Raw genomic sequence first — 12716 nt, 5'->3', positions numbered from 1 at the left:
CCTCCTTGACCAGCCCCAACCAGTCAGGTGGCTGAATGTGAAAGTGAAAGTGTAGATATACAGTAAAAAAGGACTAATGATCTGTTTTTCACCCACCTATCATATCACTTCTGAAGACATGGATTAAACCACTGGAGTCGTATGGATTACGTTTATGCTGCCTATTTGTCCTTTTTGGACCTTCTGAGTTCTGGTCACCATTCACTTGCATTGTAAGGACCTACAGAGCTGAAACACTCTTCTTAAAATCTTCATTTGTGTTCTGCTGAAGAAAGAAAGTCATGCACATCTGGGATGGCACGAGGGTGAGTAAATGATGAGAGCAATGTCAGTTTTAGATGAACTGTCCCTTTAAGGTCCATTATAGAAGCAGTGTGTCTTTGATTAAGGAACTTGCCCTTAAAGTGAAATCTGTTGTAAATTGCTCCAAAGCGTTTGCTAAACGACAAAGGCCAAATAACCAAAGCTGCTGGCATGTGCATCCCACGAAGTGTCTGTCAATAAGACTCAAATCAGCAAGATCAGACGGTGAAGTCTCAGTATCAGTGAGACAGAGCTGATTGAGTCACTACATGTGTACGGGTGGGTACGAGGTTTAATAGACCCCTCTTCTTTTACCTTGATCATTGAATGCTTTTATTGTCTTTTGATGGTGTTAATCTACATATAAGACCTGGTTTATCTATTCCTTTATCTGTTAGTTTTAAGAAACATCCCCTCTATCATCTGACAGGTAAAGGAGAGAAAAGGTTTCTCTCTCTCTCTCTGAGAAATAAAGGTTCTTCGATGGTTCTTTGGTTTAGAAAAAGCTCTTCTCTAAGATATATTTGACTGTAAAGGGTTCTTGATCTGGCTGTATATTTCTTTTGAGATGAAAACAATCTGTTGATGTAACAATGATTGTGACCACTTTAAAGCATCTGTAATTATCTGCTTCACTCAGTGCACAGCATGTCATAGTCATGATGTAAGAACTGCACAGTCTGTGCCACAGGAGGTCAGCAGAATGTGTTTCTAAACAACTGTGTGGATTTGCTGATGTTAAATGTGTCTCCTAAACTTCCACCGGCTGCTTCCAGAGTGTCTTCCTACGTTATATCAATGGAAGTGTTTGAGTGCTGAGATCAAAGCTGCTGATTTTTCTGATTGTCTTTACTTTGTTCAGAGCTCGGCACCGGTTCTGTGATTTGATTTTGTTGTTTTTAATTTAATTTAATGTGTTTGTTTTGTTTGTCCCATGATTTTCAGTGATGTTACTCAATTTTGTTGTTTTAATTACTGAAGTATGTATGTTGTTTTTACCATAACTATATTTATTATTTAATTATTTTCTGTTCTCTTAGTGTAAATACATGTGTGAATAGTTTATTTATGTATTTATTTGTTTATTTATTTATTTTCTGTTCTCTTAGTGTAAATACATGTGTGAATAGTTTATTTATGTATTTATTTGTTTATTTATTTATTTTCTGTTCTCTTTGTTTGAAAATCACATTTATTTATTTATTTATTATGTTCTCTGTGTGTGTAAATCCACATGTGGATTTTTTTTTTTGGTTTAAATTAATTTATGAATATTTTATTTATTGATTGATTTTTTTTTTTTTCTGCTTTCTTTACTGTAAATCTATTTATGTTTTTATTTGTACTTATTTTCTGTTTTCTTAGTATGTAAATACATTTTATTTATTTATTTATTTATTATGTTCTCTCTGTGTGTAAATCCATATTTGGATTTTTTTTTTTTATTATTATTATTGTTTTCTGTTCTATTTGTGTAAATTCATTTATTAATATTTTATTTATTTATTTATTCATTTTTTGTTTTTTTTTTGCTTTCTTTACTGTAAATCTATTTTTATTCATTTTATATGTCTACATACTTATTTTTATGTTTTTATGTGTAGGCCTACATATTTTCTGTTTTCTTAGTATTTAAATAAATTGTATTTATTTATTTTGTTCTCTTTGTGTGTAAATCCATGTATAGATTAGGCTATATATATATATATGGCCTAGTGGATTATGTTTATTGATTTATTTATTTTCAGTTATCTTTGTGTATGTAAATCCATGTGTGGGTGGTATTTAATCACCTTTGTTACTAATTATGAAGTTTCTAAAAATAATCTTAAAATGTGGTCAAATTGCGAATATTGTAACTGATTTCCGATGAATATTAAACAGCCCGTTGTCCAGAATTATGAAGATTTAAATTAAAGTGAAATTGGTTTGGGTCAGCATGTACTGTAACCTCAAATTCTACAATAAAATAAATTAAAATAACCTTATGACTGTATTCTTCGTCTCATATTAGCGATAATATTGTAGCGTTTCCAAAGTGTTGTCCAGGTGAGGTTACCTGTGCGCGTCACCGCCCGCTGCGCGTCCTCGTCTGCTGTGACGTCACAGTGCCAATTCCTGTTTTCCCACTCACCAATGAGCGTTCACCATATTTAACACCGCACATGTGATCTTATGCGTTTGTTTGGGCGCGTGTCAGTGGAGGTGAAAGGAGTTATTATGGTTTTTCCTTTCGGATCTCCAAGGTTTGCGCTTTGTGGACTACATCAGGCATATTAGTTCGTATTATTTTGCACGTAACTGCTTTATAAATCTAAATATTGTGGAACATTTTTAGATTAAAAACTTTATAGCCTTAATTCAGTTTATAACGTGTGATCTGAAGTAAGATGGGACTGAAGCAGAGCAGTCCAGCTGCCGAAGGTGTCCGTGTCCGGGCTTACTCCAGTTCTGATGTGCCGATCGGCTCCGGTCCGGCGGCGGTTCTCCGGTACTACGCGGGCGGCTTGGCGGGACAGATCGGTGAGCCAGTGCAATATTCATCAGACAGACCCGGATCATTCCTCCAGAGCGCGATCATACCGACCGGCGGCCGGAGAGATGTGACCGACGGGGAGAGAGCGCTGCTGATCGGATCTTTACCTGCGCACCTGTCGCCTCACCTGCTGGGCGGTAAGAGCCTCTTACATCACATGCCTGTCCCAGGTGGAGCGTTTGTCATATTTATTAATTTTGCAAACGCAAAATACAACATTGTTTTGCTCATTATAATAAAAGCATATTCTGAATGCAATGTAGCCTATGTTATTTAATTACCGTGTTTTATGAAAACTGACCTTATATACCTATATAATACCTTATTATAATCAAAAGTTCATGTTATATAAATCATATTATAATGCACCATACTGATCCTTTCTTCTGATTATTGACCTTATTTTATAACCGTCACCTCTATGTGAAGGTTATCAAATTAGGTCAATAAAATAAAAGTTGATTATGATAAGGTCATATAGCCTAAGGGTAATATTCATAAAATTATTATTATTATTATGATTAGGTTACATAATGGAAATTATTTTTAAAATTTGATTTCAGGATTTTGAGCAAAACAGTAAAACTTCACATACACAAAAAAATTAACACATTTTCAAGATTCACGCATTTAAATTCTTTAACTAAAAAAATAACTAAATGATGATTATTATTATTATTTAAGATTACTCCACATTTTTTAATTGTAATGCATAAATCGTAGAAGTGCTTTTGAGTGTATCATAAATTACTAAATATATTTTTTTAGAAGTAAATACAAATATTTTTAAGATTCCCACATTTCTATTTCATACCAAATTTAAATCAAATTGAATAGAGAACTCTTTAAAATAAAAAATAAAACTATTAAACTAAGAACTTGAGCATTTTTTTATATATTTTTTTTTTTTTATATCAATTCAGAGGTTTCAGGAAAGTTATGAAAATGCAATGCATATATTATAAATATGTTTATGATTGTACAGTCAGAAGATTATTTAAATGATCGTATGACCTTATAATCATACTGTCATTTATTCATTATGTTTTGTAATGCAGCTTGTTGACCTTATCATATAATAATTGTTCTGCTATGGCCATATAACAAATAAGGTTGTACTTGGATATATATTAGATATAGATAGAGAGGGATTTTGAATGCATGGTTAAAAGTTGTATCAAGACTTCCCGCCAGCCACATCATTGAAAGTTATTTCATGGCTTATAATGATCAAAGTGTATCAGTTTCTGTATTTCACATCCTGAATGTTCTGTGATCAAGAACAGAACTGTAAAGTGACTGTTAGTTGTTTTGTTGTTGTAAGTTTAATCAGACTTCCTCATCAGGAATAAGAAAACATGGAAACGGCGTTGCTTAACAGTCACTTCTCGGGTCTCAATGAATGAATGACTCAAACAGATAACCGGTCATTTGCTCCAAGATGGTTTAGATTCACAGATCTGACAGTTAAACATCCAGGGAAAGTGCAACTAAAATACAGTGTTGTATTATTCTGACCTTTGAGTGGCAATAAACATCGAACTTCAAGTATGTTTGGTTGAAATAACAGATTTGATCATCAAACTATAACTACAGAGTTTATGGATGGAGTTCTTCTAATCTAGCGGGAGGAGGACACTTATTCAAAAATAATAATAACATTTGAATCCTTGATATTTTTATTATGTAACCATTAACCATTTAATCAATAAGGTTCTTATGAGTGTGAATAATATAATCTTGGCTGAAGGGGTTTCAGTTAGCCATGGATTAGAGGTCGGCCGATAACTGATTAATCAACTGATAGTTTTAAAATCGATACTGAATGAAAAATAAACTCAAGTAAAATAGTGCTGAACTTTATTACAGTTGCTGAACTTTATAACATTCTCATCCTGGCTGTTAAAAAAAGAGAATTTAATTTTCAACTAATGTGCATAAAATAAATAATAAAAAGTTTTAGTCGGTCCATTTTCTCAAATGTTAAGTCAACAGTAAAATGAGGGGGGGGCGCTTCAATAGACTGTTCACATGGTGTTACACTTGCACTTGATCCTCAAGCTTCATAATAACAGTGAAACACCACATTGTTTTGTATTCAGTACGGTTGTATGTAGAGTAGCAATATTCACAGATATCAGTGGTATCCGGCTGAACTCGGTGGTGAAGCGGCTCAGACTATGAGCACAGGTCAGGGGCTGTTCAATCAGACAGAACACAACAGACTGGAACTGAACAAGAGGATCTCAAGTCACACATTTCTTCAAGTTGAACATCTTTCCTGACAAAGCATTTAAACAACTCATTGCTTAATCTGAGAAACGCTTATAATCGATCAAGACGTAATGGCCAAAGACTTCCACCATCTGTAAGGGGCTGTTCACACCGAACGCTTTTGCAACCATCTATTTGTATTTCTATGTAAACACACGCTAGACAAACAACTTTTTCATTTGTTTTTGTTTATTCAGCATCTCGTGCAGGAGTGCTGTTTTTAGATAATGTGTCTAATTAAAAAGCATCTTGAGACTCCTGCTTTCATTTACATTTACATTTATGCATTTGGCAGACGCTTTTATCCAAAGTGACTTACAGTGCCCTTGTTACAGGGACAATCCCCCCGGAGCAACCTTGAGTTAAGTGCCTTGCTCAAGGACCCAACAGTGGCATCTTGGTGGTGCTGGGGCTTGAACCCCCAACCTTCTGGTCAGTAACCCTGAGCCTCAACTACTGAGCCACCACTGCCTCCCTGCTTTCTGTTAAACTGTGTTTGTTGCGCTGTTTCTAGCCTTTATAGTGCATGAATGTGATCGATCTGAAGTCATCGTATTACAGTGAGGATAAAAAAAATGTAATAGTAATCAGATGCGTTTCTAATTTACACGCTTCTCTCGGCTGCATGAAGATATTCATTGTTTTGAATCCGCATCTGGAGTGTTTCGCTCCATGCAGAGTCTCACGTGTCAAAACAAACACCACAAGGCATCAGTGAAGGTTTTATTTCACCTCTAGAGGTCGCTCTCATACTGTATAATGACAGTGGACCCTTCCCAGCCGCTCCAGCACCGGACACAATGGGAAAACTATCGGTGTGGATTTTTGCAGAAAACCGATAGTTCCAGAAATCTGTTAATGGTGCCGATTAATCGGCAAATCAGAAATATCAGTCGACCTGGATATATCCACATATTATGCTTTAGCACTTAACCAGTCACTAAAAAAGAACATTTTAATCTGTTTTGAATACTGTTCTGATGCTAGTGAGACTTTGTTAGATGGCACTTTTGTACCACTGTCTCTTTGAGATGATTCGCTTGTGTTTTCCTCTTCTGTAAGTCGCTTTGGATAAAAGCATCTGCCAAATGAATAAGTGTAAATATTATGGCCTCTTGTACTTTATTGCTTAATTGGATAATTTATAATACGTCAGATTGATAAGAAACTTACAGAAATGTGCTGATCTGGAACTCGGAGATACACGTGAACACGTGCAAGCATCTTCCACATCTGTCACATATAATGCATTGCTTTTCATTCTGAGAATTATTGTATCTGATAACGAGCTGTTCCTGTTCCAGTTCCAGTCAAAAATCCTTTTTTATGAGTCATGTGTAAAAGGTGGAGAGCAAGTGTTTGGTCACCAGTGTTTGGTTGATGAGAAACAGTCTGATAATGCTCATTAATCATATTTAATTGTCTTTTATTATAGTTTATAAAAATAATGTCCCAGCTTTATAAAAGCAGGTTTTGAGTGGCATTTTGTTGCATATGTTTTGGATTCTCTTACATGGCTTTTGTATTCTGGAATGTGACTTTTTCCGATTTAAGAAAAGCAGCCTCAAAGTCATTGTCATCAACTCATGAATGGCGCTCATCGTTGATTACATTTTAGGGGTTGTGATGTGGTAAAATATAGAGGAAAGATTGAAGGGACATTCTGCCCTTTTGTCTGCTGACACAATTTAGGGCACATGTTTAGGCAAGGTCAAAGTTCATTAAGCATGTGTGTGTCATGTGGGGTCTTCCGCAGGCGATGTAATCCGTAAAGGATTCGGTACGTCAATAATATCAATTGTCAATAATATTTCCTTTCAACCTTTTTGATAAGTGGTGTTGGTCCATGGTAAAAACAGCGTTACTTGTGTCCGTTTGAGAGCTGTAAATATTTTAGGCTGTGTCTGCTGCCCATTCAGTGTTTGGTAATGTACCTCCTAAGCCCCCCACCCCCTTTTCTTTTGACCTTTGGTCTTGTTGATAACTGCTTGTTTTCATGGGCAATAGAGCAGTTCTCAGCTCAGTTGGTAGCTTGTTTTACTTTAAATATATGACATAAATTATTCTAAAATTAAAATAGTACTGTAGGTCCAGGGCCGGCCTGTGTCACAGGTGACGTACGTGGTCATCTAATGGTAATGGTAAATGGTCTGCGCTTATATAGCGCCTTTTTTACCAAAGCGCTTTACATAGTGTCCCGTTCAACCATTCACACACCAATGACTGCAGAGCTGCCATGCAAGGTTGAGCAACATGTTCCACTAACATCCTTACATTGCTGATAAATGGTTACATATGGTGACCGTACGTCCTTTTGTCCCTCTTTTTTGGACCTGGAAAAAAAACGCCCGGCCAGGATTTCAAAATTGGCTTAAAATATCCGGGAGTTCACTTCGCCTTTTTATGAAGGTGCTTTCTACAGTTAGGACAATCATACATTCAGTATATTTTTTACTTTGCGTCAGTTTTGAAGTGTTTTCGTGTCCTTATGAGATTATTCTGGCTGGGAGCGGCTGCCAAACATTCTCTCGCCCGCATGCCCACCTGTGCATCAAACTACCCAATATTTAGACAAACTGAAAATGTTGACTATACTACATATCAGGGAAATTTTAACAAATTTCTGATAAAAATAGACCATGATGGAAATTTTACAACTGGTTCTGTCAGATAATTGTAGTGGATCCTCTGTATGGGACCTGTAAAGCATTTGCATGTCAATGGAAAATAATAATCAGAAAATAGCCGACTCCTCAGTACTAAATATAATGAGCACAAAATGCCAAAAGAGCATTTGCCATTTAATATGTAATCTTCAGGGAAAGCTGGAGGACTGAAAAGTGTGAAGTGTTTTTTAAATGGGCTATTTATGGGCATCTGATATTTTCTGTTTTTATTTTATGGCAATTATTAAGTGCATCAATATTACTATTTGTTAAAAGTATTAAATGGCCTGGGCCGGCCATGTGTAGGTCAGACTGGTAAGAAACGGAGAAGCTTACTTATGAGCAGGCTGACAAGCTCAGAACTCCACAGAATGTTCCACGGATTTATGCATTTGAAAGACCTGTCATTCAAGTTTCACATATTTTTTAGGCTACCAATAAGTGTCATGTGACCCCCCTGAGCAACCTCTGCTATTATCAATAGAGCACATTTTTCACTTTGAACTTTAAGTCGTCTTGCAATTTGTAAGAAGTGTTACAAAACCATCCATCAAAGTCCTGATGTCCGATTCCACCGGTTCTCTCTCTCACACACACACACACACACACACACACACATCTGTTGTCGCCGGTTGTTTCAGAATTCAGTTTTGTGATAATAAAAAGGTGTCACACCATGTATACACCGCTGACCTGTTTTTTACTTTCTGTTAATGTTTTATCCATATAGACTGACACTGATAAACACAGGGGTGTGTGTGTGTGATGTAACTCAGCGCTCATTGACATTCACACTCCTCGAGTCGTCACATTTGTCCTACTAATATAGTTAGTAACTGCCATGTAAATGCATAGAATAAAGATGTGCTTTTTTAAATGCATGCATGTAAATCTTGAGTTAAATGAAGAATCAGCTACTATGGTACTTTAATGTAAACCATGGTTCTGTTTTAATGCAGTATATGAACCATGTACAATATTCACATGATACTCATGATACAAGGTATCGTCCATAAATCACCTGCTATATTCAAGGTATTACCATGACAGATTTGTGTAAAGGACAAACTCATTCCTTTGTTTGGTGCTCAGATTTTACTGTACCTACTAGAGGGTGACCGATAATGGATTTAACAGATATTGATAACTAAGGTTCTGGGAATGGGCAATTACTCTGTTATCGGCCTATCATATAAAATATATAGAATGGGGGGGTACATATAGAATGGGGGCTTATTATGAAGGGCACAGACAAAGAGTCCAAAATTAAAAACCATCCCAGATGTAGTTATGTAGTTTTATACAACCAAAATCCCAATAATAACCACAATTATTTGATTTGGTGCATAACATCATACTTATAATATAAACATGCCATTTTACATGCACATGTTACCAGACACGATCATATTTATTTATCAAGAAAATTCACGCTAGATCATAATTTATTTTATTCTAGTAAGATCTTTTGAGATTAGGGCAAAAATCATATTCTTGATATCTAAAAATCCCTAAAACAAGATTAATTTGATCTTGTTTTAGAAACAACACTGCATAAGATATTTGGGTTTATCAGAGAATGTATGTTTAACATGTGTATTTTGTCTTACTGTACTGACAGAGTCTTTATTGTCAAAACAAGTGAAAAAAATCCACCAGTGCTGAAGAAGTAATCCAAAGTATTTAGATTACATTACTGACCTTGAGTCATCTAACGTAATATGTTACAAATGACATTTTACAGCATGTAATCTGTAATCTGTTGTGGAATACATTTCAGAATTAACCCTCCCAACCCTGCATGTGGAAAATTTCCAAAAATACTTTTCAGAAGATCAGATTAAGGCTTGATCATGTGCTGTGTGTGAGGTCAATTAATTTATAGCCAAGTGATTTTATAATTACCGTAAGAGTGTTATCTCTGAACTGACCTACATAATTACTGGGGAAAAATGATAAAAATGAAACCGCTTTTGATTGATTTTTGTCTGTTCTGTCTGTGTCAGCTGGATTTCACTGTCCTGTGTGCTCAAAGTTTGTCTGCTCGGATGAAATAGACGTTCATTTACCGATGTGTTTCTCCAAATCCAGACTCTGTTATAACGGTAAGAACAACTTTCAATATCTGCAAACTAACCCTGGTTGCTTTGCTTTTTTCTCCAGTCTTTATATAAGGTTAAAATGATCTTACAGACTTTCTTAAAGGGAAATTCACCATTATTATCCCACCATTATGATATCCCAGGTGTGTATGACTTTCTTTCTTCACTAGAAAATATCTTGGCTCGGTAGGTCCTTAAAATGCAAGTGGATGGTGGTACGATTTTTGGAGCTACAAAAAAAAGAAAGCATAAACATCATTCATACAAATCCAGCAGTTAAATTAATGTCTTCTAAAGCAGCATGATCATTTTGGTGTGGAAAAAAATTCAATATTTATGTACTTTTTCACTATAATCCAACACTTCCGGTAAGCTTCACGAGAGGGTGAAGTGAAGTTCATGCAGTCTCTAGCCTGACGTATTTGCATTGCCATGTTACGTACCTAATCTCACGTTCTCCTCTCGGTTGAGACATCCAGGATAAGCACACAAACACACCATTGTGAGTAAAGAAACCAATAAATACAGATCTAAACCAAAACCAATGAAGTTACTGTACAGTGTTCCTCCTCCTAACTTGTAAACAGCGCTGCTTCTGGCTGTGATGCATGTGTCCCATTTCTCACGTGTCTAACATGCCAACGCGATTACATCACACATGCATACTGCTGCAGAACGGAAACATGATTTAGAGTTAAAAAAAAAGCACTCTAATATTGATATATTTCGCACCAAAAGAGATTGTGTCACTTTAGAAGACATTAATGTAACCGCTGGAGTCGTATGGATGACGTTTATGCTGACTGTCTGTGATTTATGGAGCTTCAAAAGAGAAATCACCATTCACTCGCATATTAAGGACCTGCTGAGATATTCTTCTTCAAATGTGTTCTGATGAAGAGGGAAAGTCATACACACCTGGGATATCATAAGGGTGAGTAAATAATGAGTTTTCATTTTTAGGGGAATATGCAGGATCATCAGTTCATATTCAATAGACAAATACAATGCTTGTCTTGTTTATTGTCTTTGATCAAAATGTTATAACCTGCTCTGTCTTTGAAACAACTTCTCTCTTTTTAACTCCTCATCTGAACAACCTGGCATAGAGAGCACTTTATTTTTCCTCTTCAATACCACCTGCTTCACTCGTCATGTCCAGTACAAATCACTTGACATCTCTCACATTATGAAAGTAAAATGGGATGCAAACGATACAGATTCTGCAAGACTTTCTCAGAATGACAGAAGTTTACGTAGACACAACATCAAAACAATTTCCCCAAACAAGCATATCACCTTTTCTGTCCCCTTCTGCATTGTTTGGACAAGCAGGTAATCCTAGCACAAACTCACACCTTTGGTTGAGCCAGCTAGTTGACATGTTGGACTGCTTAAATACACAGAGCATTTGAAAGTGCCACACAGTGTTCAGACTCTTCAGGAAGTCAACCTACCAATGCCTTCCTAATAGTGGACTCTGCTCGTTTGATTTGTGTTGTAGAACAGCACCATCTTCTGACATCTTTTCAAACTCCACTTCTTTAATTGTACCTTCTCTGAGCTCCTCTGATTCTCTTAAGTGATGCTGTAATGTTTGTCTTGTTATAGAGGACGTTTTGTCACGAGACTCTGGAGAATGCTCAATATGCCTGGATGAAATGATTCAAGGGGACACCATCGCAAGACTGACCTGTCTCTGCATCTACCACAAAGGGTACGAGAAATGTTTAAAAAATGATCAGAAAAACACACACATAGCTGTTGATGTCTCAGGCTGTTGAAAACATCTTCTGTTCTTGCAGGTGTATTGATGAATGGTTTGAGGTCAACAGGTCGTGCCCAGAACACCCCACGTATTAAGCTGCTTTCTCCAAACATTTGTGTTTTGTTGTTGATAATGATGACATTGTGTTAAGCACACTACACAGACAATTTCAACAAGTTCTGCCAGGTTGAATCTCAAGAAAACTGTCAAGAAATGTCCGAGTCATATTTCACCCAGAAATAGAAAATGCATAAATTGTATTTTGCATAAAGGAAACGTAGATATTTTAGGAAGAAAATCACAGTAGCCTACAGTAATGTGAAAAAAGCCCATGTGTAAGTATTTAGTAGTTGTTGGACTGAGTTTTGTACCCTATTCTTTTGTACCGATTAATAAAAAAGGTAATGCATTTTAACAAAATGTTTGTTTTAATAAAGATAAATAATTGAATCCAAACAGGATGATTTTAACAACTATTAAAGTAATGACATTTATTTTTCTCCATTACGTTTAATCAGAATTTAGGGGGGGTTGGGCTTGTGTTCTTGTGTTCTTGATGTTATGCAGTTGTCAAGATCCTAAACATCTTAATAGTCCTTTTCATCGTGCAAAATATTATTTCATTTTTATTTCAAATGTTACCCATGCATTGGTCTGGGAGATTTACTTTACAGTTTTGTCACACCAACATACAGAAATGAAATGGATGTTCAAGATCATCAGAAAAGGTTGTATTTGTTCCAAGATCTGTCAGTATTTGAAACTAATCTGTGAATCCATCACCATATGAGACTTGCATGGATCTACAATCCCCTCTGTGCCAAATCATGTAGCCTGTTTTAATAATGTAATATAATTTTCTATGCACTCAAAGCGCTTTACATAGTATAGAGGGAATCTCCTCGACCACCACCAGTGTGCAGCATCCACCTGTATGATGCGACAGCAGCCATAGTGCGCCAGAATGCCCACCATACACCAGCTATTGGTGGAGAGGAGAGAGTAGAGTGATACAGCCAATTAATGGATGAGGGTTATTAGGAGGCCATGATTGAGAAGGGCCTATG

The 12716-nt window shown here is 36.1% G+C and overlaps 1 protein-coding gene across 1 annotated transcript; it reads left to right on the top strand.

Annotated features, from left to right (window-relative positions):
- Positions 1 to 2503: 2503 nt before the first annotated feature.
- LOC127650463 (E3 ubiquitin-protein ligase znrf2-like) lies at positions 2504 to 12046 on the top strand. Its single transcript, XM_052135912.1, has 4 exons — positions 2504 to 2976; positions 9786 to 9884; positions 11493 to 11598; positions 11687 to 12046. Exons 1-4 carry the CDS (start codon positions 2694 to 2696, stop codon positions 11742 to 11744), a joined length of 546 nt encoding a protein of 181 aa, XP_051991872.1. The 5' UTR covers positions 2504 to 2693; the 3' UTR covers positions 11745 to 12046.
- Positions 12047 to 12716: the final 670 nt, after the last annotated feature.

This window comes from Xyrauchen texanus, chromosome 10, assembly GCF_025860055.1.
Source record: "Xyrauchen texanus isolate HMW12.3.18 chromosome 10, RBS_HiC_50CHRs, whole genome shotgun sequence".
NCBI lineage: Eukaryota > Metazoa > Chordata > Actinopteri > Cypriniformes > Catostomidae > Xyrauchen > Xyrauchen texanus.
Note: the sequence above shows the minus strand (reverse complement) of the source record. Positions and strands in the feature narration are given on the sequence as shown.

Excerpts from the sequence above, each read along its gene's own strand:
- LOC127650463 (XM_052135912.1), top strand. The coding sequence starts at position 2,694 with ATGGGACTGAAGCAGAGCAGTCCAGCTGCCGAAGGTGTCCGTGTCCGG. Across the intron at positions 2,977-9,785 it reads GTCGCCTCACCTGCTGGGCG|CTGGATTTCACTGTCCTGTG; the intron begins GTAAGAGCCTCT and ends TGTCTGTGTCAG. Across the intron at positions 11,599-11,686 it reads CTCTGCATCTACCACAAAGG|GTGTATTGATGAATGGTTTG; the intron begins GTACGAGAAATG and ends CTGTTCTTGCAG.